Source organism: Zonotrichia albicollis, chromosome 6 (genome assembly GCF_047830755.1).
Source record: "Zonotrichia albicollis isolate bZonAlb1 chromosome 6, bZonAlb1.hap1, whole genome shotgun sequence".
Lineage (NCBI taxonomy): Eukaryota > Metazoa > Chordata > Aves > Passeriformes > Passerellidae > Zonotrichia > Zonotrichia albicollis.
In genome coordinates this window covers 63320599-63347923 of record NC_133824.1, presented here as the reverse complement: position 1 = coordinate 63347923, position 27325 = coordinate 63320599, and the positions used below count along the sequence as shown (strand labels likewise).

Sequence of the window (27325 nt, the reverse complement as noted above, 5' to 3'; positions counted from 1 at the left end):
ACTTGTGAGTGCATCAGATGTTTGCAACCCAGGGACCTGAGAGTGTTTAAATGAGGAACTTCCAGTGCTAGAGAGAAACTTCACAGCAGTTTTGCATTGCTGCAGGTGCCTCTGAGGGCTCTGTTAGGGCAGGGCTTTGTTTTGGGGTTCAAGCTGTGGTGAGCACCTTGGTTTGGCTCCACCAGCCCTGCAGTGCTTTCTGTTTCCTTCCTCTGCTGCGGATTTGCATTTCAGGTGCCACTGCTTTCCTGGAGAACATAGCTTCTAGTGACAGCCAGGGCTGCAGGGAGGGTTTGCAGAGTGTGCCAAGGCCCAGCCTCCCTCCTGGAGCCCTCAGCACGTGGGGAAAGAAAGGGCTCCTGGCCCTCAGCCTCTGGGGCCTGGGGTGCCCATTTCACATTTGGCTTTTGTAAAATCAGAGCAGTGTCCCAAGGCAGGAGAGCAAGAGCAGCTGTGTGTGCTGCAAGAACGAGAGCCAGGTGTCCTGTGCACAGTAAAACCATTCTTTAATTGTGCCAAACAGTAAACAAGACAACATTTCAGTGTGAGCAAAGGACAGTGTCAGACAGCGCAGCACAACAATGCCAGAGCAACTCTGTGGAGATGTCTTTACATACAATAAGCAAGGCCCTGAGTATCACAATAGCTGGAATCAACTTTTTAGGCACTAACTCTGGTTTGGAAAATACACAGTATGCAGGACAACACTTATCTGTTAAGGCTACATCATTTAATCTTCCAAAAATAGGGGTGAATGCTGATGTGTTATCTCCTTTCATGAGTGGAAAGCTAATAACTTCACATTAAAACTGAAAATCCACGAGTGGCTCTAAAGCAGAGCCACGGGTGGACAACGAAATACCTGTTCTAGGCAGTCATGCCTGTCATGGTGTGTCAGGTCTGAGTGGCAGTGATGTTTGCTTGTTTATTCAGTGGTGTAACAACTGAATAAACTGGATTTTGTGTCAGCTAAACACTGGAGCTGTTGGTGCCTGTGCTCCCGAGGGTCAGTGGCAGCTGTTGGTACCAAGCCATAAAGTGTATCGCCAAACTGGAGCTGAAGTTCGGGTTTTGTTTGGGTTTTTGTTTTTTCTCAGCAGCAGAAGCCATCTAACAGGAGTGAAAATAAATAAATACTACCTGGGGATTCACAGTTTGCCATAAAGAGCAGGGAGAGCTGGGCTGCAGGTGGGGTGTCAGCGCACTCAGACAGATCTGCTCGTGCTTCAGGGATGTTTCTAGAACATCACCCACAGGGAGCTGAGCCACGGGAGGGGCTGGCAGGGACATCAGACACAGCAGAGGCTTAAAATGTGAATTATGTACAGACTGGTGCTCTGTGGTGAGAGAGAGGAATTCACTGCTTCCAGGAGCTATCCAACATCTGTTGTGCCAAAGCATAAGCAGAATTTCCCTCACTGGCAAAAGAATTCAGATGGCAGAAATTTCTTTAATTTGCCATAAAATCTTGTCAGAGGTGAAAATTACTTCTATGTGCTCTTACAAAAATCTGGGGGAGGATATGAGAAAAAAACCTTTTATTTAATGCCTCCCTGGGCCCTCCAGTCAACTCAATTTTAAAAATACTTTCACTGTTTTTCTTTAATTAAGAGCCTCTAGTTTAATACTGGCTGGCATTTTTAATTTTCCTTCTCTCAGGGCTGGGACACTGTATTGCATTTTAGTTTGTTTGGGCTTTTTCTCCGCTCTCCATAAAAACTCTTGGGTTTTTTGTGCTAAAACTAAGGCTTTTGTGTCTCTTTATTTTCTGTTTCCTTTCCCCCTCTCCTTGCCGTTTCCCAGGGAATCTCTGTGCCCAGCAGGCACCAGAGGGCACCGTGGTCCTGCTTAAACCAGGGCCACTGTGATGCTGCTGCTCAGGGGGAGGTTTTGGGCTGAGCACAGAGCCCTCCCTGCCTGTGGGACCAGGAGCCTTGGGGCTCTTTCAGAAGTCCTCCACAAATCCGTGTTTGGGGTTGTTTTCTCACCCTGCTGTGAGTTAGCAGCCCCTGGCTCTGCTTGCTGCTCTGTGTGTTGGAATTAAAGAGCACCGAGGCTCTGCTGGAACCCTAAATCCTGTAACCAATGAATAATGCTGGTGATGTACTCTGTGAATTTGATATAAAAATATTTACTTCTATAAGAATAAACTCTACCATCCCATCAGTAAGGGGAGGCATTAGGGAGGGAGTTTGGAGAGCAGGATTGTTTGCTGCCCTGACTCTAAAGTGCAGTAGGTGCTCCTGGGCTGTGGGGAGCAGTGGCAGGGCTGCTCCCAGTCCTTCTGGGGGCTCTGCAGTGTGGGAGCCCAGCCTCTGCAGAGAGCCAGGCTGCCAGCTGGGGGCAAAACAAACAACAAATTGATATTAGGGAGAAAAAACTCTCACAGTGAGGGTGGTCAGATGCTGGGACAGGGCCAGAGGGGCTGGGGGCTCCCTGTCCCTGGGGATGCTCAAACCCAGCTGGGCTGCCTGGAGCAGCAGCCCTGCCCTCTGCAGAGCTGTCTGCCCCAGCTCACTCCCAGCTGAGATGTTCTCTGTGGGTATTTGTGTCATTTAACAGCCAGAAGTGCTGAACAGTTTACTCCAGCTGCAGTGCTTTAACACCCAGCAAAGCTGTGAGGATAAACTGCTCAGAAAACTGCAGTTCCAAATCACCAGTGTCTCCTTAGGAGTGCCAGAGCCAGCCATGGGGTTCCTGGGGGGTGTGGTGAGGATAACCTGTGACTTTGATGAGGATAACCTGTAACTTTGATGAGGATAACCTGTAACTTTGATGAGGATAACCTGTAACTTTGATGAGGATAACCTGTAACTTTGATGAGGATAACCTGTAACTTTGATGAGGATAACCTGTAACTTTGCTGTCAACACTTGAGTGAGCAGTAGGAGTTTTGGTCTCTCTGCAGACTCGGTGCTTTGGTTGGGAGCTTTCTGAGGTAAACTTTGGGGATCTCTGTGCCACAGCTGTCAGCATTGGCCTGTTCCTACTCCATGCTCTATCCCAGTGGGCTAAACCTGGTGGTTCTCCTGAGGAACTGAGACCTGGACATTCTTGCTGTGCCTGTGTGAGGTGGGTTTGGTGTCACACTGAGAGCCCCAGCGGGGTCTTTGTGCAGCACCGGAGCAGGCCAGGGCTCCAGGATGTCCCCAGGGACCATCCCAAGCCACAGGCAGGCTGGGGATGTGGAAGGGAAGAGGTTTCTGCCTCCCTTACCTGGTCAATAAGATAGAAAAGGTGAACTAACTTTCCAAGTGCTAAAACCCTCCATGAAATTAATGTGAGAGTTGCCGTAGGGATCTGTGCCTGGGGAGCTGAGCTGGGCTGGCTGCCCCTAACCCAGCTGAGATGCCCAGTGCTGACGTGTGACAGGGCACACCTGGGGTCACCTGTGAGGGGAGGAGGCTCCGAGGGCAGCAGCAGCAGCAGCAGCAGCAGCAGGAGGAGCTCAGGGCCGCTGCAGGAACCAGATCTCGTTGTGGCGGTTGGCGGCCGCGGGGTTGGTGTAGCCGGCGATGATGAACGTGTCCCGAAGGCACAGCTCGGGGCTCTCCAGGATGGCTGCCAGCAGGTTGATCTCCCTCATGATGGAGTCCTCGTTGGTGATCCCTCGGAAGCTCCTGCGGGGGTCACCTCAGGTCAGCTCTGGCTGCTTCCACAGCTCCCTGACACTGCTGGGAATGGCTCTGCACCCTGGGCACAGCCCTGAGCTGCACCTGGGGAGGTTTGGGCTGGACCTGAGGAAAAGCTCCTCAGGAAAGAGTGACTGGGCATTGCAAAGGGCTGCCCAGAGAGCTGGTGCAGTCACCATCCCTGGGGCTGTTTAAGTAAAGCCTGGAAGTGGCACTCAGGGCCATGGTCTGGGTGACAAGGTGGTGTCAGGGCATAGGTTGGACTCAGTGATCTCAAAGGTCTTTTCCAACCTAGTTAATTCTGTGACTCATTTTAAACCCACTGTTCTTCCAGAGCCACTGTGTTCATTTCAAACCCACTATTTTTCCACAAATGCCTTCTGAATGACTTGGTTGTGTTTCACCAATGGTACTGACTGTGATTAATCCCAAACCATTTTTTCTGTGCCATGTCAGACACTTTGTTCCCAACTACACAGAATAGTCTGAGGGTATTTTAGCACACAATTACAGATGCATCATTTTACCAAGTAATTGATATAAATATAAAATAACCTGAGCTGGAAGGGACACACAGGGATTGTGAATTCCAATCCTGTCCTTGCCCAGACCCTCAACAACCCCACCCTGGGCATCCCTGGCAGTGCTGTCCAAACCCTCCTGGAGCTCTGGCAGCCTCAGGGCTGTGCCCAAAACCTTTCCCTGTTATAAATCTGTAACCTTTATTTCCTGATCAGGCAGCTTTTACAACTCTTGAAATTAAGTTTTACAAGGTCTAAAAATCCTCATGTGCCCGGACTGAGAGCTGGGTGTTTGTGCTGTGTTGAGCAGAGCAGTTCAAGCATTTCTCACCTGCTGTAGACAATGGTGGCGGGCCACTCCTCGATGATGATGTCGGAGTCGAAGGGGTGTGGGGGCTCGTCCTGCAGCACCTCGGGCAGGTAATAGGCCACTGTCACCGCCTGTGTCATCGCCGAGTGCGCCTCGTTGGTGTGCACGATGGTGACGATGGGCACGGTGATGCCCAGGTACAGCCCTGCCCACACACAGGGCGTCAGAGCATTCAGGGGACTCGGGGAAAGCTTTGCACACTGTGCCTGCCTGCTGTGCTCAGGGGTCGAACCCACATTCGTGTGGGGACAGTTTTGCTGAGCTGGGGGTTGTTTGGGTCAGAGCATTCAGGGGGCTCGGGGAAAGCTTTGCACACTGTGCCTGCCTGCTGCGCTCGGGGGTCGAACCCACATTCGTGTGGGGACAGTTTTTCTGAGTTAGGGGTTGTTTGGGTGCATCAAAAGTTTAGTGCACTTAAGAGGATGCTTAGGGATAGGGCCAGTATGAATAGGACTATGTTTATTACTCTTCTCTGGGTTTAAACCAGATTCCAAGGATTGGAAGGGGATTGTAATTAGTATAGTGGAAGGGTAAGATCCTCATCAGTAGATAGAAATGTAGAGGAATAATCGTACAACAAATAATCACACAGTCTACAAAGTGTCAGTATCAGGCTGCTTCAAACCCGCAGTGTTTGAAGGGATTTCACTGGGGTGGTTGGGCAGTGTGGGTGTGCTCCAGGCTGGAGGAGCAGGGAGTGCCCAGAGCAGCTGTGGCTGCCCCTGCATCCCTGAAGGTGTTCCAGACCAGTGGGACACTGGGGCTTGGAGCAGCCTGCGACAGTGGGAGGTGTCCCTGCCATGGCAAAGGGTGGAACAGGGAGATGTTTAAGGTCCCTTCCCTCCCAAACCATCTGTGACTCCATGATTTCCCTGTGCTTCTGTGTGTGTGCGAATGTTTGTGTGTTCGTGTCCAAAACACAGCATTTGGTGAGCTCTCCCCTCTTCATGCAGGGCAGGGAGTTTGCCTGAAGTCTTTCCCCTCTAAAAAGAGTTGTGTTTATCTTCAAACTGACCTTGTGTCATGGTTTGAATATTTGGGAACAAAACTGCAGGCAAGAGAAGGGGCTGCTCTGTGAATTCACTGAGGGTTTGCTGCTGTTAAAAATGTTGCAGTATTTTTTTGCATTGTTGTGTGTTTGGACTGCAGGAGGCAGAGGGAGCTTCCCTTCTGTACAGTTTGATAACAACCCTGCAGTTCTGCAGCTAAAATTACTTTGAAACCACATGAAAGGTTAAAAGAATGGGGAAGGTACCCTGGGGAAGGAAAAGCTTTTGTGATCAATGTTTGTATTTTCTTGGAAAGATACTTAAGGGCTGAGTCAATTACAGCACAGAGCACTGAGCATGGCAAAACTTGATAGTAACTGGAGGATGAAAAATATGAGAACTCATGTCTGGAAGTGAAAACCAGATTAAATTGGATCGCACACCAGGTGCACATTTTACAGGCAGGCACAAGCTCTCAAGGACATGGTGGATTTGCCATTATTTTGAGCTAAAACTGGATTATCTTGCTGGAAAACATGCTTCAACCACAAATTTGCCGTGTCCATTGGGACAGGGACAATTTAACAGCTTGAACTAAAGGCAAGGAGGCAGAAAACTCTGTTCCCTTTTGGTATCACACTCTGCCAGGTGATTTCATGCTGCTGTGAAAATGAAACTGCAAATCCTGTAGGAAATGGCAGATTTGCAGCAGAGAGCTTGGAGCAGCCTGGGACAGTGGGAGGTGTCCCTGCCATGGCAGGGGTGGCACTGGAGGGGATTTAGGCTCCTTCCAACCCAAACCATCCCAGGATTTCTATGATTTTTCTAGAAAGGCTGTATGATGGAAAAAACATCTCTATAGGGTGTGTATTTGGGACAAGCTGTTCAAAGCATCTCCCTAATCAGCAGAGAGGGCAGAAACACAATTTTCTAACTGCTGTGGGGCTGGGGTGTCGTTACCTGAGGAGTTCTGCTCACAGATGTACCTCATGAGCTTCATGAACCCGAGGCAGATGCTCTGCTCATACTGCTTCTCTTTCATCTTGATGCAAGCCCACTTGGCTTTCCCATACTGCCGTTTCTCATAGAGCAGATCTCCCAGCTGCAGGCACACAGGGAAGAATTCGGGATTGTCAGCTAAAAACATCAGCCAAACAAATACAAGTGAAGCACAAGAACTGCGTGTTTTCAGCTCTCAGTGCCATGACCGTGAAAGAAACATGAATTTTAATCCTTCCTCCTCTAAACCAAGGAATACACTGCTAATCTTGGATCAAAACTGACTTCAACAGATTTTTAGGTAGTTCTCATTTAAAATAAGGATCTGTCATCTTTTGGACTGGCACTATTAAACATTTAGTTGCAATTAACACTGAATAGCCTCATTTTTTAGCTGCAGTTGTTACAGTAATACTGTAACATTAAAAAATGCTTTCAACATAAACAGCAGTCCCACACTTCATTTAAACACACTTGAGTGTTTAAGTGAAACACTGTCAAATGATGGTATTTATAAGTGTGAATTATTTAAATCCATTTAAAAGAAATGTGGCCAAAAAGCCCTCATAGATGGTCAGTAAAGGTTTTCATGGTTTTGATTTAAGATTAAACATTTGTTTGCACATTTCCTGAGCTGGAAGCAATTTGCTGAACATTAATTTCAGTTTTTTATTAGAGGATAATATGGGTTTATAAATTGCTGCTTTGTTTCATAATGATGCGTGATACAGAAGTACATGTTTAGCTTTAAATTTAGTTATTCGTCTCTTTCAAGTACTCTTTGCTAATGTTTTATCAACATGACTGTAAAGGAGCAAATGCAGCAATTTAAGTGAAGCAAAGGGGCATTTTATTTCAAATGGCAAAGAGGGGTTTTTGTTAAATTAAGGGTGTAATTCCTGGCCATCTTCTGGCTTGCAAAAAAGAAAATTACACATGTCCAAGGGATGAGGTGTTCCAAATGAGAGGCAGTGGCACAGTTACAGTGCTTTGCAGCCATGCCCAGAGTCCCACAGAGCTGAAATCCCTCTGTGAGGGGCCCATTCCCATTTCTGTGTGCAGGGGGGCAGCAGTACCTTCTCCTTGCGCTGGATCAGGGTGAAGGGGATGCTCTGCCTCTCCTGGGGGTTGTTATTCCTGGTCAGCTGCTGGATGGGCTCTGCCATGTCTGCAACAGAACCACAGTTCCCACGTGAGACTCCAGAAACGAGACTGAAATGTGCTTCATTCCCTTGGGGGTCTTTGTGGCTGCTTTGGTTTGCTCTTCTCCAGGCAAGGAAAAAGCTGTTCCTAGGAGAGGTTTGTCATGGACGTGTTTTATGAAAAATCCTTATTAGGATTTTGTTAGGATCTTTTCTCCTGAAAAGCTGGGAGGCCTCAGGAACAAAATGTAAACAATGGTTATCTGCTGCTGTGGAATGCAACAGGTGCATCTGGGATTGGTCTCATGGGGTTGTTTGTAATTAATGGCCAATCACAATCTGGCTCTCTCAGACTGGTCAGTCACAAGATTGTATCTTGCCTTGCCTTGCCTTGCCTTGCCTTCAGATGAAATCCTTTCTTCTATTATTTTAGTATAGTTTTAGTACATCATTTTCTTTTAATATAATACATTAATATTAATATATCAGTTATGTATTACATTAATAGAATATAGAATATAGAATATATAAATAAATTAGCTTTCTGAAACACGTAGTCAAGGTTCTCATCTCTTCCCGTGTCAGGGTTGCCTGCAAATTCAGCAGAGGTTCCCTGGGTTCTGCCCCTGTGCTGGTAGGAATGGTTTCCCTCTCCCATTCCCTCCATTTCCCACCCCAGTGTCCAGGGAAGCTTTTGGCTGTGCCCCGTTCCTGGCCCTGTGCAGGGGCCGTTCCCAGCTCAGCCCCTCTTGTGCTGCTGGGTTCAGGTGTATCCACACAAAGGACATTGGGGTGGCTGCCCTGTTGGCAGGCTCAAGGAATGGATTTCCTAAGGATGTTTCATTCCATAACTGTGGCTGCCCTAACATCCATTCTGGCTGAAGGTCATGGATAAATCCTGCTCAGGAGGTGATCCCTGCCAGACAGGCACAGACAAGCTGTGAGTACAAGGCAGTCTAAGGAGTGGAACACCTCTCTTCCACAGGAGTTGGTCCCCTGCCTTGCAGAGCTGCAGTGATGAAGCATTTGTGTACTTGGAGGACTAGAAACTCCATTTTATGTGCAGTGTTTGACACCCTGCCCTGCTGCCCCACGGTGTGTGCTGGACATGCAGGACAAGCAGGAGTTTCAGCTCCCAGAGCCCGTTTTGGGGAGCTGGAGGTGCCTCAGGTGGAAGAGGCAGGATAATGGGGGAGCAGAGTATTTATTATCCATGTGGGAGAGGAGAGGAGAGTTAAGATGCAGGAGAATTAACTTGGCCGAGGTCACTCAGTAAATCTGTAGCTGAGCTGGGAATCAAACCTCCATCTCCTGGCATCCACTCCAGGGGTTTAGCCTTAAGGCTGTTTGGTATAGTAAAGATCCTTAAACAAAGGGGAGGGAAAAAAATAAAGGTAACAAAGCTACATTGTAGTTAAGTGTAGACATTTTTCCTTTGCAGTATGTCACTGGGAAACATTTAAAATGTAACTAACAACTGACGTGTCAATGGATCTTTTTGGAGGCTGAGGGAAAAATAAAAGTAGAGTTCACCTTTGAATTTTCCAAGAATTAGGAAAGCTTTCAGGACTCTAGAATTAACTCTATTTTTAGATTACTTTATCAATTAGTGGGGGTGGGTTATGTTTTGTGCATTCCATATTAATGCAGAGGATAGGGATTACAACTGATTAAAGTCCTTTGGGGAGTTTTATCCTTCAGTTTCTGAATCTGTGCTCTGTGTTGTGCCAGGAGAGCTCCACCTGTGCAGGGCCAGGCAGGACAGTTGTGTTTTCTGCAGTCATGGTTTGAGTGATGGGAGTGACCATCCCAGACCCCCAGCAATCCCACCCTGGCCATCCCTGAGGGTGTTGTGCTCCCTCCTGGCAGCCTCAGGCCGTGCCCATTCCCTGGGCAGCTTTTCCAGTGCTGATTCCACCCTCTGGGGGAAGAACCTTTCCTAAAATCCACCCTGAACATTCCCTGGGTTCTGTCCCTGTCCCAGAGAGCAGGGACATGGGCTGCTCCTTGTCACAAGGGGATTCCTCCTCCTGGAAAATCCCCTCCTCCTTCAGCCCTGGACAGGACCTTGTACTACTCTAAAAACCTTGTATTACTCTAAAAACCTTGTATTACTCTATCTTGATTTTAGCAACATGTGCTGAGTGCTGCAGAGCAAAGCTGTAGTACTGTGTAACTGTTGTAACTAAATAATACGGAAAACTGTGTAACTAAAAGATGCTCACACCCTGCTTTTGACGTATTCCTTGGACTTTGTATCCCTCCTGATGGAATTTAGGAGTCCCAGTGCCTGGCTACCAGAACAGGTAATTCTGGGGAAGGGCTCTGGTTTCCTGCTGCCCTCAGGAGTGTTAAACAGAGACTCTCTGTGCCCTGGGGATGCTGGAACTGTCAGATTGCAGCATTCCAGACACAAACCCGTGGCTGCTGGAGGGACTGCTGACACTCTGGGATGGCCCTGGGCATCCAGAGACCCTCCAGGGGCAGGGAGCCCTGCTCAGACCTGTCTTACCCTTCTTTTAGCACATTAATTGTCATTAAAGCTTTACAGAGTTAAAATGAGGCTTCAAAGCGTGGCTGGAAAAGGATGGACTCAGTTTGCTGTGTTGGAATATAGAAAGAGTTTTTAAAGAACAGTAATTTAATAGCGGTAGTGTCCAGTGCAGCCTGGGCAGGGTTTGGCTCTCCCCACCTCGGGAGGGTGAGGTCTGGCCAGGACAGAGATGCTGCAGATCTCAGTCTGCTCCTGTGGCCAGGACAGGGCAGAGTTAACTCTGACCGAGCTCAGCCTGTGGTGGCTCTCTGCTGCTGGTTAGGACTTCTCTGACTCATCACTCTTTCAGATTCCCCAGTCTTTCTTAAAATTGAAAACAACCGACTCTGACTAAGATGAGCCCGGGAGCTGTTGAAAGCAAATCAATCCTTTACTTGTTTACTCTGGGCTGTTTTTAAACACAGCCCTCTTTCCTTGGAGAGCTATACAGGGGTCGAGGGGATACTTTTAGGAAGAACGCTTTTGCAGGTAGTCAGTTTAATATTTAATTAGCTCTGAAAATTTGTAATGATTGTTTTTAGCGCGAGTGGGTCACTAAATTAGGTCTGACAACTCGCAGTGGTTGTTTTTAGTGAGAATGGGTCACTGATTTAGGTCTGAAAACTCTCACTGGTTGTTTTTAGTGTGAATAGATCACTGAATTAGCTCTGAAAACTCGCGCTGGTTGTTTTCAGTGTGAATAGATCACTGAATAAGGTCTGAAAACTCGAACTTGTTGTTTTCAGTGCGAATAGATCACTGAAATAGGTCTGTAAACTCGCACTGGTTGTTTTCAGTGCGAATAGATCACTGAATTAGCTCTGAAAACTCTCACTGGTTGTTTTCAGTGCGAATAGATCACTTTATTAGCTCTGAAAACTCTCACTGGTTGTTTTTAGTGCGAATAGATCACCGAATTAGCTCTGAAAACTCGCGCTGGTTGTTTTCATGCGAACAGATCGCCCCGGCGCTGCTGCAGCCGCCTCCCTGCCCTGTGGAAAGCTTTGCGCCGCCCTGGGTGCAGCTGGAGCCGCCTCAGGAGTGTGCCGGGCGTTCACTGCCGTGTCCCGCGGCCCCAGCCCGGCCCCAGCCCGCATCCCGGCCTTACCTCGGGGCACGTCCACCTGGTGCCCCCGGCCCACGCTCTGCCAGTAGCTCAGCAGCCGCTCCTGCTCCTCGTCGTCCATGCGCTCGGCCGCCTCCTCCTCCAGGCTGCTGCCGTGGCTGTGGTACGCCGAGTCGGGGCTCTCCTCGGCCAGCCCGTCCAGCTCCTCCAGCGTGATCGCGCCGGGGCCGCCGGGCCCCGCACCGCCCATGCGGCACCCGCCCGTCTCCATCCCCGCTGCGCGCCCCCGGCGCCGCCGCTGCCGGGCTTATCTAGGGACGGGCACCGGGGCGGGGGCACCGCGGCACCGCCTCTGCCCGCCCAGCGCCCGGACAGGGAGGGATGGAGGGATGGGCACAGCGGGTACTGCCTGAACGCCCAGCGCCGGGCAGGGAGGGATAGAGCCGAGGATGGAGGGATGGGGGACCGGGGGCACAGCCTGAAAGCCGAGCGCCGGCAGGGAGGGATAGAGCCGGGGATGAGGGACCCGCCTCTGCCTGCCCTGGGCCGGGCAGGGTACCCGGGCATGCAGGGAGGGATGGGCACCGCAGGCACTGCCTCTGTCCGTCCAGCGCCGGGCAGGGCACCCAGGGATGGATGGATGGAGCCGGGGATGGGGAACCACGGGCGCTGCCTCTTCCTGTCCAGCTCCAGGAGGGCACCCAGGGATGGAGGGATGATGGAGGGATGGATGAACAGACGGACAGGCGGGAGACCCCCTCTGCCCGCCCAGCCCTGGGCAGGGCACCCGGGGATGGATGGACGGATGGAGCCGGGGATGGAGGGATGAGGACCCAGGCAGGGATAGGTAGAGCCAGGGATGGATAGAGCCAGGGATGGATGGACCCAGGATGGATGCCTGCTCTTGGTACCTTTACCCCGTGCTGCAGGGACTGAGCAGAGCAGGATTTACACAAGTTTGTGTTCTGGCTGTTTTCCCACTCATTCCCTCTCTCCCAGCTGCTCTCTTTGTTGTGTCTTCCCCACTGCTCTTTGTGTCCTATTCATCATTCTTTACTGGGATTTTATTTTGCTGCTTTCAAACCACACTTTAAAGACAGACCTTTCATTTTATTTGGAGAGCTCTGAGGTCTTGCCAGAATATTAGGAGTGCAAAAACTCTGGGATATTTTGTTACTGAAGTCCAGCTTTGGAGGTTTTCAGCTGTGTAATTTTGCAGTTGCTGAGACAAGCCTTTGAATGAGGAGATGAGCAGCCCTGTTATGGGGTGGATATGGCAATTAAAGCAGGATCTGGGTTTAAATCAGGAGTCTGTGTGGGCTCTGTTGTCTTTTATTCCAAATTTAACATGGAATGGCTGTTGTGGCAGGAAAGGGAATCCAAGGGCATTTAGGGGTTTAGAATAATAGGAAAATAGTCCTTTCCTGTGCACTGTTGATGCTTCCAGGGAAAGCTGGAGCCTGGGGATGTGACTGTTGTGATGCTAAATCTGCCCCCTCTTTTTTCCCTTTTTCTGGGCAGTCCCTTTCTCCAGGCTGAGCTTTGGCTCCCCAGCCCCAGGGGCTGAGCTGGCTGTGAAAATGAACCCTGAATTGCCCCAGAAGCTGAGATGTGCCCGTCCTGATGTGCTTTGGCAGGGCAGACCCAATTCCTGCTGTGCCTTGGAAGTGCTCCTGGGCAATTCATAACCAGAGGCGCAGCTGGGAATGTCCTGAGAGGGGTTTTGGGGTGCAGGGGCTGCAGGGAGTGAAGCACAGCTCACTGAGGGCTTTGGGCTCTGCCTGCAGGCTCTGCATCAGCACCACAGGCTCTGGAATTCACTGGGAAGGCAAATCCTGGAGCAAGGCTGGAGCGGGTGCTTGTTTAGTGTCTGGGTGGGTGCTGATCTGATTTCATGGGCAGCTGCCCCAGAGCAGCACCACGGGCTCCTCTGGCCTCCCTCGCTGCAGGGAATCCTCTGGCAGTGCCAGAGACCCGGCTGCACCCCCAGCCCCACGGGCAGGCCCAGGGGGAGCCCGTCCCTGCCCCACGCACGTCCCACATCACCCACTCCAGGGCTGGCTGAGGGATTGTCCACTGAATTTGCCTCTTGGGCTGTCACTACCAAGGGGGGGCATCCTTGGAGATTTCTCCCAGGAACTGGCGTTCCTGTTTGAGGCAGCATGGGGATGGTCTTTTTCTGCCCATCCTGCAGAAAATCATTAATGGAAAACAATCCGAACTCTTTTGCTTACACATTAATTATGAGAATTAATAGTTGCTTATATGAAATTATTTCTAAATATGAAGCGTCTTTGCTGGAGATTAGAGAAAAGACAAAGAAAAACCAACCAGCAGAAAAAGAGTTTAAAATCACAGCTAAGTTTCTCTATATATGCCAAATACCACAGAATATTGACTGGGAGAAAGAGGCTGGGAGGAGTTTAAAATCCTGTTTTAAAAATCCATCTGTACAAATTATTCTCTGTGTATTTAATTTGTCTTTGATTCCTGATGAGCTTGGTAATTAGTGCATTTGGTGGAGTACTGAAAATGTGATGGGCTGTGTCTGGATAAATAACAGAGGAACTCATTATTACTGCAGGTGAAAAAAAGCTGATTTTTGTTGTATTTGTTGTGTTTTTTTCCCCAAACTTGCTCATTTTGTGTATGACTGCTGGCTAATAAACAGCCCCTCTTTGAGAAAACACAGTTTTGGTGGTGCTGTGTTCTCTGTGCATTCCTGGCAGGTTCTGTCTCTGAATAGAACAGAAAAACTGATATTCAGCCTTTACAATTTCAGATCCAAACTATCCTCAGTGGATGCTCCTTTCTGACAGTCACTTTCTCAGTGGCAGGTTGATATAGAAAAGCCACTTCTTTTTTAAGATCTCTCAATAAAAAGTAAAATTGTTCTTGGTGAAATTACAAAGTAAAAGCTGGAGGTCTTGTTTTATAACCTTTATGAAAGGAGAAATGCTGTAACAGAAGAAAACTCAGCTGTTAGAAAAAGACAAAGTATTGGGTTTTTTGGCTTCCAGGGAAGAACAGTGGATTTTCAGTGTGTCTCATGTCCCTGGAAGATTGGGAAGGGTGTGAACGAGTTAATATAAACTTAAACAAAACTTGGGTGCCAAGATCATTACTGGGCTGAGAGTAATGGGTTTGGAGAGTGACAGGATCAGCTAAAATCCACCCTGCCCTGCTATGCCCTGCTGCTCTCCTTCCTTTATTGGCCAGGTGAGAAAATGTCAGGAAGGAATTGCACAAAATTCATTTTTCTGCCTGGTTCAGAGTTTGTTTGGTTCAGAGTTTGTTTGTCATGACTCTGAAGTTTTACAAGATAAAAACTAAAGCTCAGTGCCAGTCAGAGCTCCGGAGCCTCCCCAGCAGGCAGACACTAAACATGGTTTGCTCCTGCAAGTTATTTGGGGAATATTGGCTGCTCCATGGGTATCACACTTGGGGAACCCCAGCCTCCCTGATTTCAGTGCTGGACCAGAGCAGGGAATGCTCTGGATCCTCCTCTGCCCTTCCCTGGAGCTGTGGGAGGGATCTCTGCCCTGGCACAGCCCTGCTGTGGGTCCCAGTGCCCCTGAGCAGCAGGGCCTGGTGGGCACAGCCCCCTCTTGCCCTCCCTGCCTTCCTTGGCTCTGTTCCTTCGGAGTGTGAGGAGCTGGAGCAGCTCAGGGCCAGCACGGAGCTGGGTTTCTCCTGGAGCTCTTGGGCAGAGCAGGGGTTGGGCTGTGCTGCTGCCCCCTGGCACTGCCTGGGCTCGTTTCCTTCACCAGCTCAACCCCAGAACGTTGAGAGGAGATCCCTGGATAGCCAAGGCCAGGCTGGACACTGGGCTGGGAGCAGCCTGGGACAGGGAAGGTGTCCCTGCCATGGCAGGGCTGGGATGGATGGGACTGAAGCTCCTTCCAACCCAAACCAGTCTGGGATTCTGTCAGGGGGTCTGGAGGAAGGTGCAGCTCTCTTTCAGCCCAGTGTGGCTCTGTAAAACCCAGGGGAGGCTGGGGGCCCCTGGGGAGCTCCTGAGGAGGGGATGCACCTGTGGAGTCCCTGTTTGTGGAGGTCCTGCCTGCATGTTGGGAGTTTGGCTGGCTAAGGACTGGAAAAATACAAAACCGTGGCTAATTCCAAGTCCTGCACCTGCTAGATAGCGTGTCCTTGGGCCTAGCTGTGGTAGGATAACAAACAGTGAAAGAGACATGAGAAAAGAGAGATGGAACCCCTAAGGAATGAGGAAGAGTTCATGGCATAGTTTAACCAATAGATTGCTTGGCTTATAGAATATTCATGAGCTTATTATTTGCTGTATAAGTGTTTGATACTTTCTTCAATAAATTGGACCGGGTTGAACCTGTGATGAACCAAATGGTGTCCTGGTCCCCTTCCTTCGACAGCAGCAGGTCTCTGCCACCCCTCCTTCTCCCCTGGCAAAGAAAAGGCACTCTAACAGTTATTTGTGGGTGTTTTTCTTTGGTAAAGAACCCCTGCAAATCTGCACTAAAATAATTAGGTCAGGGCGTTAGTTTAGAGCCTTTGTTTCTTATTGTGCCAACAGAAAACAGATTAGGAGCAGTTTTTAGTGAGGTGTAGCTGGCACAGGAACACAAGGCCTTTGCCCTGTACACGAGTGCTCAGCTCCTGTCAGAGCTCCAAACCAGGTTCTAAGCTCATCAAGGGCTCCAAGAACTCGTTGGGGTTTGCTGTGGGAGATAGCTCAGAACAGAGCAAGTCTTTGTGCTCTTGGCAGGTCCAGTGCAGGGTGGGATAACTCTGCCAATTGTCTTTTATCTGCTGGCTGTAAATCTGTCAGCTCTGAGCTCCATCACTGAGCTGGAGAAAGCCACGAGTGCTCCTGAGCAATTAATTGGAATTAATTCTATGGCTGTGTTTGGGTAACACGACACTGGAGTGTTTTGGAAAGGCTGAGGGGACTTTTCCAGAAGTATTATCTTTTTAATTAAAAATGAAGGTATGGAGGCAAGATAAATGGAAGCAGGGAGCAGTGCCTGCTGCTGAGGCTCTCCTAAGTAGGTTGTGTTTACTGTTCCCTGGGAGTCTGAAGCTCCAGGTGACTGCAGCCTGCTGCCTTTCATAACAGCACCAGCTTGTTTTGCAGAAGGTGATTAAATCAGACAGGGGTGTACATTGAGCAAACAGGGACAATATCATTTTCTTATATGTTAGTAACTAGGTCAAGGGATGAAACAGAAAAGTACAGGTAATGGAAATTGCTTTTTAGAAAAAAACACTCTGCAGCAGCTATAGGAAATCATAAACCAGTGCTGAAATATCAGATTTAATGGCCATTACTTTTTAATGAAAATATTCATTTCTTTTCAAGAGGAACATCTGTGAAAAGCCTGAATCGGTTTCTGCTACCTGAGATATAGTTTAAGCTTCATCTTCAGCATTTCAAGTGTGCCCATGTCCAACTGTTTGGGGTTTGAGGGGAGGGTAATGAGATATTCCAGTGGTATCCATTCAAATAAAAAGCACTGGGTTCTTCCTTCATGGTCAGCATTTTGGTTTATTTGGAAAATGCCTTTTCCTGTAAGCTGGCACAGACATCACTGTCTCTGTCCTTTTAAAGGGACTCATCAGGCACAGCCTGGATTGAAGAACAACAGAACAGTAGCAAACTCTGTGATAAAACATCAAGTTCTGAATTTTAAACCCTTAAAACTAAACTGCATTTTTAATTTTGTTCTCACTAATATGAGAAATGAACTCCTTGTGTGTTCAGCCTTCCCAGTGGCTCGGTGAATGGTTTTGGCTGTATTTTAAGAAAACAACATTTGATTTCTTCATTTATTTCCTCCCTTTCCTCCAGAAATTCCTGGCACTTTTGCAGCCTCCAGTTGGTGTTTGCTTGTTGGTGGTGTTAGAGGTGTTAGTGGTTTATTTGGCTGAATTAATCCATGAGCCTTAATTAGAAGGAATGCCTGGGGATGGAGTGTCCTGCCTTGCCGTGGCCCAGCTCCCCTGGGGACAGAGGAGACCTGGAAGGGCTGGGGAGGCCTTGGAGTGTCCCAGGTGACACCTTTGGGTGCCCCAGGGGACACAGAGCAGGCAGGGAGGGGCTGGCCCAGCCTGGCTCCCATCCCATGGCCCAGGGTAGAGTCAGGGAATGGTTTGGTTGGAAGGGAATTCAATCCCATCCTTGCCTGGGTTCCTCCTGGAAATCAAAGAAACAACATCAGGGAACTCAGAACAAGGTATCTGACAGTGACAGGGCTGGCAGACACATAAAATCATGGGATGCTTTGGGTTGGAAAGGGGCTTTAAATCCCACCTAGTGCCACCCCTGCTGTGGCAGGGACACCTCCCTCCCACTGTGCCAATGTCCAGCCTGGCCTTGGGCACTGCCAGGGATCCAGGGGCAGCCACAGCTGCTCTGGCAATTCCAGCCCAGCCCCTCTCACCCTCCCAGGGAAGAGGAGCAGCCCAAGATGCCCCAAGCACTGAGGATCCTGGCTCCATGGCTGTGAGTTCCCTTGCCTGCTGTGAGCTGCTTTCCCTGCTGCTGCTGCAGTGTGAGGGACCTGGGCCCTGGAGATTGCCCAGCACGGCTCAGCTGGGGCTGCCCAACTTTCCCTGAGCCCTTCCAAATTTCCCCTTGCAGTTTTGATTCTTTGGGGGATTCATGCTGCTCTCATTGATGATGGCAGTTACTCCCACTCCATTCCTTAGGATTTTAGATTTTATTTAAATTAGATATTGGGAAGGAATTCCCAATATTGGCTGGGAAGGGCTGGGCTGGAGTTGCCAGATTTGCTGTGGCTGCCCCTGGATCCCTGGCAGTGCCCAAGGCCAGGCTGGACATTGGGGCACCCTGGGACAGTGGGGGTGTCCCTGCCATGGCAGGGGTGGCACTGGGTGGGGTTTGAGGTCCCTTCCAGCCTAAACCATTCTGTGATTCTGTTTTCATTTTAATGCCACACAGGTTCTGCACACAGAGTAAGAAGATAAAAAAGGCCTATAAATAAACAATATCATAAACTAATTTTTAGACTAAACCATAGGAATAATCAAAGCAAGCAGACAGAAGTTGAGCAGAGCTGCCCCTTCACTGCCAGAGCATCAGCAGCATGTGTTAAGGATATTTGTGCATCAGAACAGCATCTGGAAACCCAGATGGAGGAGTGTCCTGGAGTGTTGTTCCTCAGGGATGAACACAGACTGAGTTCTACACGTGGCTCTCTGTACCTGTCAGGGCGTTTTCTCCCCACCAGCTCCACTGCTGGGATCAGTGCTGGAAGCCTGACTTAGGCCTGGCTTTATTGGTTTAGTTGGATGCTTTTCAGTGGGCTGAGGGACACTGAAGGGATTAAGCACTTGTTACACTATAGCCCTCTTAGGGCAGGGCAGCTGGGCTGCTGCTGGGATGCCTGAACACTTGGGAAACACAAACTGTGAGCTTTGGAGAAGCCTGTTCTTGTGCACTTTTGGGGCCCTTGGCCAAGGGGGCCAACAGGTTGTAAACAGGGTTTGTGGGACAAATCTGATTACTGCAATTATGGCAGAGTTAGTGCTCAGGCCAAACTAAGTCTGTGGAAAAATCCTGACCACCTAAGGCTGGGAGGCAAAGAGGAAAAACAGGATTAGGATGCATTAGTGCAGGTTATTGTCCTTGCTGCAGCGAGGTGGAAAGCAGGTACATGTGATGTTGGAAAACAAGCTGTGTTTTGGGGTGGGTTCTGCAGGAAATGGGACACGCTGCTGTGCTGTGCCCGTTCCTCTCTGCTCCTGTCTCCCAGCTCCCATCCCTTCCACACAGATCCTGCCCAGTGCTTCACCCAGTTTGGTCTCTCAGAGGTGAATCCAGGTGTTCCTGGGACCAAGGTGCCGCTGGAGTGTGAGCAGTGGGAGGGACTGCAGCCCCTGTTCCACACCTGGGGCTCCCTCCCATTCCTGTCCCCCTCTGCTGGCTCAGCCCTTGTTCCATTCCACATCCCGGGGGGATTTTCCCCTCCTCAGTTCCTGCCTGGATCCAGGGTTACCCTGGGGCAGGAGGGTGTGGGAAGGGACCCCAGGGATGATGGAATCCAACTCCTGACCTGCACAGGACACCCCAGCAATCCCACCCTGTGCCTGAGAGCCTTGTCCAAGTGCTCTGGCAGGAATTTGGGGAATTAACCTAAAAACATCCTGATTATGGAGGCAGAACACCTGGTACAGTTACACAGCACAGCTCCCTTTGGAAAATCCTGTGTCTCAAATAAAACCAACCAGCTGCTCATGTTCTGTTGTGTAGGATCTACAAAAATAAAATCATGTCAAAGGGCTCACCCCCCTTCACCTTGCTGGGTTTTGCTTGCAGGTGCTGGAAGCATTTGCTGGGCGCCTGATTAAGGTGGGAGTTTTATCCAGGAGGGATATTCCCAACCTGACCAAGTACCAGATCATCCTGGCAAGGGATCAGTACAGGAAGAACCCCTCTGCACAACATGCAGTAAGTTCTTTATTTATTTCATGCTATTAAAGTGGTGAATAAATAGGAATAATCCATCATTACAATATTTCCGGAGACATTTTAAGTAGATTTCTGTTTTTAGCCATGGAATAAAATAGAATCACAGCATGGTTTGGGATGGAAGGGATCTTTAAGCTCATTTATGGAATCTGTTTATCTATTTTAAGATCATTTATGAAAAATATTCCTAATTGTTTGTATTTCTGGATGCCAGTATAGAAGGGTTAAGGAAAAGATCAGGCACCCCATTTAAGTGAAATTGCTTTGAGAACTTACATTGTAATCACTGACAGCCAAGTTTTCATTTTCCCCTCAAAGGTATATTCCTGGTTTTTGGTAAATCCTTATGGAATGGTCAAATTTTGTAAATTAAAAAAAAAAAAAAAAAGCCTAAAAAAGGACTGTGTGCCTCAAAAAGAGCAATGGGAAATCTCCTTCAGTGCAAGCAGGCAATTTTCCTGGCTTAATTCCATAGCCTGGGTGGATGTGCCAGAAATCCCAGATTTTCTCAAATGCTGATGGCTCAGCTGTCAGAGTCTGAGGGTTGATGAGCTGTTTTTGGGAGATGATGGAGGTATTTTGGAGAGTATTTTGGGGGTGGAAGAGGATTGCCCTCACTCAGCGTTGTGCAGTCTGTCCCGGAGGGCTCTGATGGACAGACTGCTCCTGGGCATCCCTTGGGGTTTGCTCTGCTCCTCAGGTGTCACTCTGGTTTTGGGCAGGAATTGCAGTGGGATTCCTGCTCCTCAGCCACCTCCTAATTCAGTAAAAATCTGTTTTTCTCCCCCAGGGAATCCATCAAGGCATCATTGAAGGAGACTTTGCCCTTTGTATCAGTCTGTACCATGGCTACGAGCTGCTGCTGCAGATGGGAATCCGCTCCTTGTTCATCTACCTGTGGGGAATCATGGATGGCTCCAAAGGTGAAACCTCCTCAGAGCATCCTTCCTGTCAGCTCCACCCTTCTCCTTCCATTTACCTTGCTGTATGGCTGGTTTGGCACAAAACACATTAAGGAATGAGGGGCTGCAGATGGATTTGGTGTTTTGTCCCCCTTATTCACAGAATCACAGAATGCCCAGGTTGGAAGAGATCATTGAGTCCAGCCCAGCCCCAACAGCTCAGCTCACCCTGGCACCCAGTGCCACATCCAGGCTTTGTTAAACACACCCAGGGATGGGGACTGCACCACCTCCCTGCACAGCCATTCCAGAACTTTATCACTCTTTCTGTAAAAAACTTTTGCTGCTATCCACCCTGTATTTCCCTTGGCACAGCTCGAGGCTGTGTGCTCTGGCTGTGTCAGTGCTGCTGCAGACAGAGCCCAGCCCCAGCTGAGCACAGGCACCTTTCAGGAGCTGTCAGAGTGATGGGGGCAGCCCTGAGTCTCCTTTTCTGCAGGCTGAGCACCCCCAGCTCCCTCAGGGGCTCCTCACAGGGTTTGTGTTCCCTCTCCAGCCTCGTTGTCCCCTCTGGACGTGCTCAGTGTCCCAAGGTCCTTCCCAAGCTGAGGGGCCAGAGCTGGGCACAGTGAGGTTTGCTAAAGGCAGAGTTTGGGAAAGGAAATGGGATCCTCAGATGTTCCAACTCTCTCCAAAGGATTGTCCCGCACCAAGAGCGAGCTGGGGCGCAACCAGGACTTCATGGAGCTCTACCAGCACCTTCAGGACATGTTCTCAGACACTGCTGTGACTCCTGAGAGTGGAAGTGCTGGCAACAGCACAACAGGTCAGGATTCACCTCTCAGGGACAGAATATTCCTGTTTAAAAGTTGTGCTGCCCTGGCTGCTGCTCTTTATTCCATATTGAATTCCCAATGTTCTGTCTCTCCCTCCCTGTCACTCTTCCCTCAGTAGTTTTAGCTACTTTCAAGGAAGTTTTCTATGCTTGAAGGTTTTTATTTGCTCTAAAAGGGGGGTTAAAATACAACTGTTTCACTGCAAGTCTTTTCCAGTGTGACTAACAAAAGTACCAGCACTTTCTCAAAAATTTGGTTTAACAAATGTTCTTCTGTCAGCATTTTATTGTCTTGTTTAGTACCAATATCTAAATATCAATATCAGGATTTGGGTCTGACTCAGATAATTACAGTGGAAGGCAAGGAAGTTCACTGAACCTTCCTGCTTGTTGCAGGTTTATTTACATCTTTCATTACTTTATTTCCTTTCCAGCATTGGAAAAGAAAAAGGAATTTGTCTACGGCCATCCAAAATTGAAGAAATTGGAGGAGATTGTAATAGAACACTTCAGATCCTGGAAACAGGGAGGTTCTGGTGAGTACCAACAGCTCAGGAAAATCTGGGAATGGAAACAAGGAATATCCTCCTGATTGATTTCCTCCTTTGTGCTGCTTTATTGCTTTGATTGTTTGTGCATCTTCCCCTCTAGAGAACTTCACCACAAGATTTTTGTAAGATAAAACTTCCTATAAATTCTCATTATTGATTTGATATGAACTGCTCTAACAGCTGAGTAAAACAGGGATAGGGAGCTCATTCCTGGGGCTGCCACCTTTCCTGCTGGTCCTGTCCCAGTTTGTCCTGGCAGCCCCCCTCAGTTCCTGCTGCAGAGTTCCATGAACTCATTTAAGGGCCTCAAGTGTGAAAATCCTGATATCCAGCCTGAGGATAAACAATCTGAGGTATCAATTTGAAGTTCAAACCTTTCAGTTACATTCACCTGTCTCTCTCTCTCTCTTCTTTTTCATCCTGATGAAGACATCACCCAGATCTCTTTGGTTTTGAGATGTTTCAGCTTCTTGATTCCAGCCTTTGGAATATTACATGAGTAATAATAACATTTTTTTTTGCATCTTGTTCACTTTTTATCTTGCCTGTTTGGGTCTTTGTGCTCTGTGGAGTTCTGCTGATTTCTGACCTGCCCTTCCCTCTTTCTTTCTGTCTTTTTTTCTCTCTTGGATGCCCTGCTCTCAGCAAACCTTTGAAATGACTGATATTTTCTACTGGGAACTTTGTTTCCCAGTTCTGTGTTTGTAACTTTAGGATGCACCCCAATCCATTTAATGCAGTTCACTCCTTTTTTTCCCTTCCATTCAGAGTTCTTTCTGTCCTCCTGCCTCCCTTCTTTTGCCTCCTCTGTAAAAACCCTAATTTGAGATGGAAAGGGAGGGAATTCATGCCCGAAGTCATCAGCCATACCTGGAACAGCACCAGCCCCTTCTGTTCCATCCATTCCCTGCATCCCTGGCAGTGCCCAAGGCCAGGTTGGACACTGGGGCTGGAGCAGCTGGGACAGGGGGAGGTGTCCCTGCCATGGCAGGGGTGGGATGGGATTTAAGATCCCTCCCAACCCAAACCAGTCTGGGATTCTGGGATCATGGTTTTGCTGTCTTGAGGGTCCTGAAATGGAGACAACAGCATGGTGAACTTCATTCCAAAACACTTCCCATCCAACCCCAGCTTTTCAAAGTGACTTTAGTGAGGGTGCCTCAGATAAAGACATTCTTATTCTCACATTCTCCAAAACTAGAGCATGCTTTGATCCAAAGAGGAATTTTAAGAAGGTGGATCTTGAAGCATTTTCTGCTCATTTTCTCTTCCCATTAACTGAGACTGTGAGAGCTGTGAACTTGTAACTTGTGGGGGGTGCCCTGTCCGTTTTTACTGATGATTCTATTAAAAGCTGCCATTTTCAAATGCAGCAGGTGAGGACAGGAGCGAGGGCTGCCCCGGGGACACGAGGGTGATGATCTTCTCCTCGTTCCGGGACAGCGTGCAGGAGATCGCCGAGATGCTGGCGCGGCTCAGCCCGGCCGTGCGCGCCATGACCTTCGTGGGACACTCCTCGGGCAAGAGCACCAAGGGCTTCACCCAGAAGGAGCAGCTGGAGGTGAGCAGAGGGGAGGCTGGGACGAGGAATTAGTGATAATTAGTGATCCACATTAATTGTGTGAATAACCTCAGGAGTATGGACTGTGTGGCAGTGGCTGAGCTGTGAGTGCCGTTGGTAAATCCCTGTGGAGTCCAGTGCTTTCCAGAGGATCCAAAATTATGCGCACTGAACAAAATAGACCAATTATTTATATATTGATATTATATATAAATAGAGTTATTATAATTTATATTGTTTATATTATATTAACAACTGCTAAATTAAAATGTCAAAAATCTGGGGAAATATGCGAATACGTGCTGCGGGAATTTTATTTTTCTTCTAGGTAGGACAGATAAGATCTAGCATTAAATTCTGATCTAGCAAAGCTAAAAAAAGGACAACCCCTGAAGTATTTACCTGCTAAGGTGGGAGAATCACTCTTACAAGAATACCATGGTTGGAGACAGAATAAGATGTGCTTTTTTCCCTTTGTTTTAGAGTTTAAAATTGTTGAAATGCTGATGCTGTTGCACTGGGGTGTGGTGTTCGATCACAAGGTAGCAGCTGGGAAATTTAAAAAGCCAAAATTTGTTGTTTTAGGATTGTCTTGGTTTGAAAAGCCAGGTGTCTGCTAAGGAAGGCAGGAGCCTCCCCTGAAATGGAAAATGCAAACCCCCTCCCTCTGAATTGTTATAATTTTGAAATGAAAGGGTTCTGAGGCAAAGATATGGGAGTAGGAATAACAGCTCTTTATTAGGAAAAAAAAAAGAGTAAAAAAAAAAAGCATAATACAAAAAAAAACCCTGCCAGAGTGATCACAGTCCCTGCCCCCTGTGTGTCAGGGGGTGTCCCAGCCCCATCCATGGTGGCTCAGCCCTCCTGCAGAATAGGAATAACAGCCCTTTATTGGGAAAATTAAAAATACAAATGCAATAGTACAGAAATAGAAAACAAACCCCTGCCAGAGTGATCACAGTCCCTGCCCCCTGTGTGTCAGGGGGTGTCCCAGCCCCATCCAGGGGGGCTCAGCCCTCCTGCAGTGCCAGCTGTGGCTCTGCTGCAGCACGGATCCTGCACAAGGGGGGAGTTTTCCTCTGCAGCTCCAGGGCTGCTGCAGATGGGCCTGGGCTCCCTCTGGCCATGCAGGGCAGCAGAAAGCTGCTCCTCTGGCAATGCAGGGGGCAAAGGCTGCTGTGCTGGGCCAGGCTCAGATTGGATCCAGGGAGGAATGCTTGGCTCCTCCCCTGGGCGGAGCATCTCCCCATGGGCTGCTGGGATTGGATCAGCCCTGCAGGGACACTCAGTGGGCGTGGACAGCAGAGAATTAATAATTAACGGCCCATGGGCAGCAGAGATCTCCTGGAGGGAGGGTTGGCTGGGGCAGAGATAAAACTGCCCCATGAACAGAAGATAACTGCCCTGTCTCTGACAGATCTTGCAGCCCAGGACAAGGATACAGCTCATTTTTCCTGGCTGAGCTGCTCAATCCCATTCCCGCTGTCCCTGCAGGTGGTGAGGCGATTCCGGGAGGGCGGCTACAACACGCTGGTGTCCACGTGCGTGGGCGAGGAGGGGCTGGACATCGGCGAGGTGGATCTGATCGTGTGCTTCGACGCGCAGCGCAGCCCCGTGCGCCTGGTGCAGCGCATGGGCCGCACCGGCCGCCGCCGCCACGGCCGCATCGTCGTCATCCTGGCCCAGGGCCGCGAGGAGAGGGTGAGGACAGAACACCCAGCTGGCCATGGGCCGTGGGCAGGGTTAGGGATGGGAGGGCATAGCGGGGTGTGACCGTGTTCACAGGGATCCGAGCATGAGGGAAGAGACAAGGATCTGACTCTATGTTTCAGAAGGCTGATTTATTATTTTATGATATGTATTATATTAAAACGATACTAAAAGAATAGAAGAAAGGATTTCATCAGAAGACCAGCTAAGAATAGCAAAAAAAAGAATGATAACAAAGGTTTGTGGCTCTGACAGAGTCCGAGCCAGCTGACTGTGATTGGCCGTTAATTAGAAACAACCGCATGAGACCAATCCCAGATGCACCTGTTGCATTCCACAGCAGCAGATAACCATTGTTTACATTTTGTTCCTGAGGTCTCTCAGCCTCTCAGGAGGAAAAATTCTAAGGAAAGGATTTTTCATAAAAGATGTCTGTGACAGGGTGGCACAAGGGGCAGGCAAAGGGCACTGCCCTACAGGGAAGATGGGGCCGGCCACCAGGGATTCCACAGCCCATGAGGGAACAGGGAAAGGAGAAATCATGAGAATTTGGGATATAAGGGGAAAGGAACTGGGATGGATCATGGTGTCATGCAAGACTCCATGGGGAAGTTCTTTCTGCCCAGGTGGGGAAAGCTCTCTGGTAGGTCTGTCCAGGGCAGTGTCCTGGGGATTTGCCTGAGGGGGAAGGATTCAGAGGATTCCACACTCAGAGAGCATCCCAGCACAAACACCCCAACAACCCCACCCTGGGCATCCCTGGCAGCGCTGTCCAACCCCCCTGGAGCTCTGGCAGCCTCGGGCTGTGCCCATTCCCTGGGCAGCCTGGGCAGTGCCAGCACCCTCTGGGCAAGAGCCTTTCCTGATCTCCAGCCTGAGCCTGCCCTGGCACAGCTCCAGCCCTTTCCTGGGTCCTCTCCCTTCCAGGGAGCAGAGCTCAGAGCTGTCCCTTGGGACGAAGCTGCAGCCCCCAGGGAGTCTCTGCTCTGTGTCCTCATTCACTGTCACAGGAAACTCCAGCACAGCACTCCAGAGTGGTTTGGGTTGGATGGGACCGGAAAGATTCTCCAGTTCTGCCTCCTGCCATGGCAGGGACCCCTCCCACTGTCCCAAGGTGCCCCAATGTCCAGCCTGGCCTTGGGCACTGCCAGGGATCCAGGGGCAGCCACAGCTGCTCTGGCAATTCCAGCCCAGCCAGGAATTCCCAATTCCCAATCTCCCACCCATCCCTGCCCTCTGGCACTGGGAGCCATTCCCTGGCTCCTGTCCCTCCATCCCTGTCCCCAGTCCCTCTGCAGCTCTCCTGGAGCCCCTTCAGGCCCTGCCAGGGGCTCTGAGCTCTCCCTGGAGCCTTCTCCTCTCCTGGTGAGCACCCCCAGCTCTCCCAGCCTGCCATGTCACCAAGTGTTAAACTGCAGCTCAGAGATTCCAGGGCTTTCCCGGGGTGCAGGGGAAGGTGTGGGGTGGGGGCTGGAGCTGGGGGGGACTCTGGGGGTGCTGCTGGTGGCAGTGGCTGTGCAGGCTGGTGCTTACCGGGCTGGTGACGCCACTGGCACCCAGAGCTGGCTTTAGTGGCCGCGCTCTTGCGTGTGAGGGTGAGGAGATCGGCTTAGGTGCAAATCCACTTTGGCTGGGCTCCTGCAGCCCAGCACTCAGGCAGAGCATCATTAATCATCCCTGGGTACAGACTGTCCCTTGGGACATCCATGTCCCCTGGAGATGTGCTGGGAGCTGGGGGATCCCTGCACAGCAGGGCCAGGCTCACCTTGGATGGGACAGGGCAGGACTGGGGCAGGACAGGCTGGGCACTCCCTGCTGCCATCACCAGTGACAGGGGGTGCAAACCAATACAGCCAAGATCTGTGTGATTCAATTGTAAACCCAGAGTTTCACGTTTTGGTATTATTTCATTTATTCCAGTCAGTGCTGTAGCTCTGGCTGGGATTTGTGGATGGCAGGGATTTAATTCTGAATGAGACTGCAGAGAATCCTCCCTGGGGGGAAAATGCTTCCCCTTTGAAGGGATGGGGCTTAAAAATGATAAACC

The 27325-nt window shown here is 49.6% G+C and overlaps 2 protein-coding genes across 7 annotated transcripts in view; one reads left to right on the top strand and one right to left on the bottom strand.

Annotated features, from left to right (window-relative positions):
- Window positions 1-27325, top strand: part of FANCM (FA complementation group M) — a 59089-nt gene that overhangs the window by 4136 nt on the left and 27628 nt on the right. The window contains exons 5-10 of one of the 2 annotated variants that reach the window (XM_074544155.1): window positions 19567-19698; window positions 20510-20642; window positions 21319-21447; window positions 21891-21992; window positions 23384-23568; window positions 25063-25269. In XM_074544155.1, the coding sequence (XP_074400256.1) occupies window positions 19567-19698; window positions 20510-20642; window positions 21319-21447; window positions 21891-21992; window positions 23384-23568; window positions 25063-25269 (888 nt within the window). Of the gene's footprint in view, window positions 1-19566; window positions 19699-20509; window positions 20643-21318; window positions 21448-21890; window positions 21993-23380; window positions 23569-25062; window positions 25270-27325 lie in introns of both variants that reach the window. The other variant, XM_074544154.1, reaches the window with a different exon arrangement.
- On the bottom strand, window positions 1068-11593 carry LOC102068539 (heme-binding protein 2). Of its 5 annotated transcripts, none has more exons than XR_012580955.1 (6): window positions 11295-11593; window positions 7588-7679; window positions 6473-6614; window positions 4485-4668; window positions 2765-3620; window positions 1068-2720 (listed from the first exon to the last, which is right to left on the bottom strand). XR_012580955.1 is itself a non-coding variant. In XM_074544165.1 (5 exons), the coding sequence occupies exons 1-5, from the start codon at window positions 11521-11523 to the stop codon at window positions 3449-3451; spliced, it is 819 nt and encodes a 272-aa protein (XP_074400266.1). In that variant the 5' UTR covers window positions 11524-11593; the 3' UTR covers window positions 1068-3448. The 5 variants fall into 5 exon arrangements, 1 of the variants encoding a protein (XP_074400266.1); XR_012580956.1 differs by having other exon boundaries at window positions 2787-3620; XR_012580958.1 differs by having other exon boundaries at window positions 2809-3620.

Excerpts from the sequence above, each read along its gene's own strand:
- LOC102068539 (XM_074544165.1), bottom strand. The coding sequence starts at position 11,523 with ATGGAGACGGGCGGGTGCCGCATGGGCGGTGCGGGGCCCGGCGGCCCC. Across the intron at positions 4,669-6,472 it reads CTGTGAGCAGAACTCCTCAG|GGCTGTACCTGGGCATCACC; the intron begins GTAACGACACCC and ends GTGTGTGGGCAG. Across the intron at positions 3,621-4,484 it reads GCCACCATTGTCTACAGCAG|GAGCTTCCGAGGGATCACCA; the intron begins GTGAGAAATGCT and ends TGACCCCCGCAG.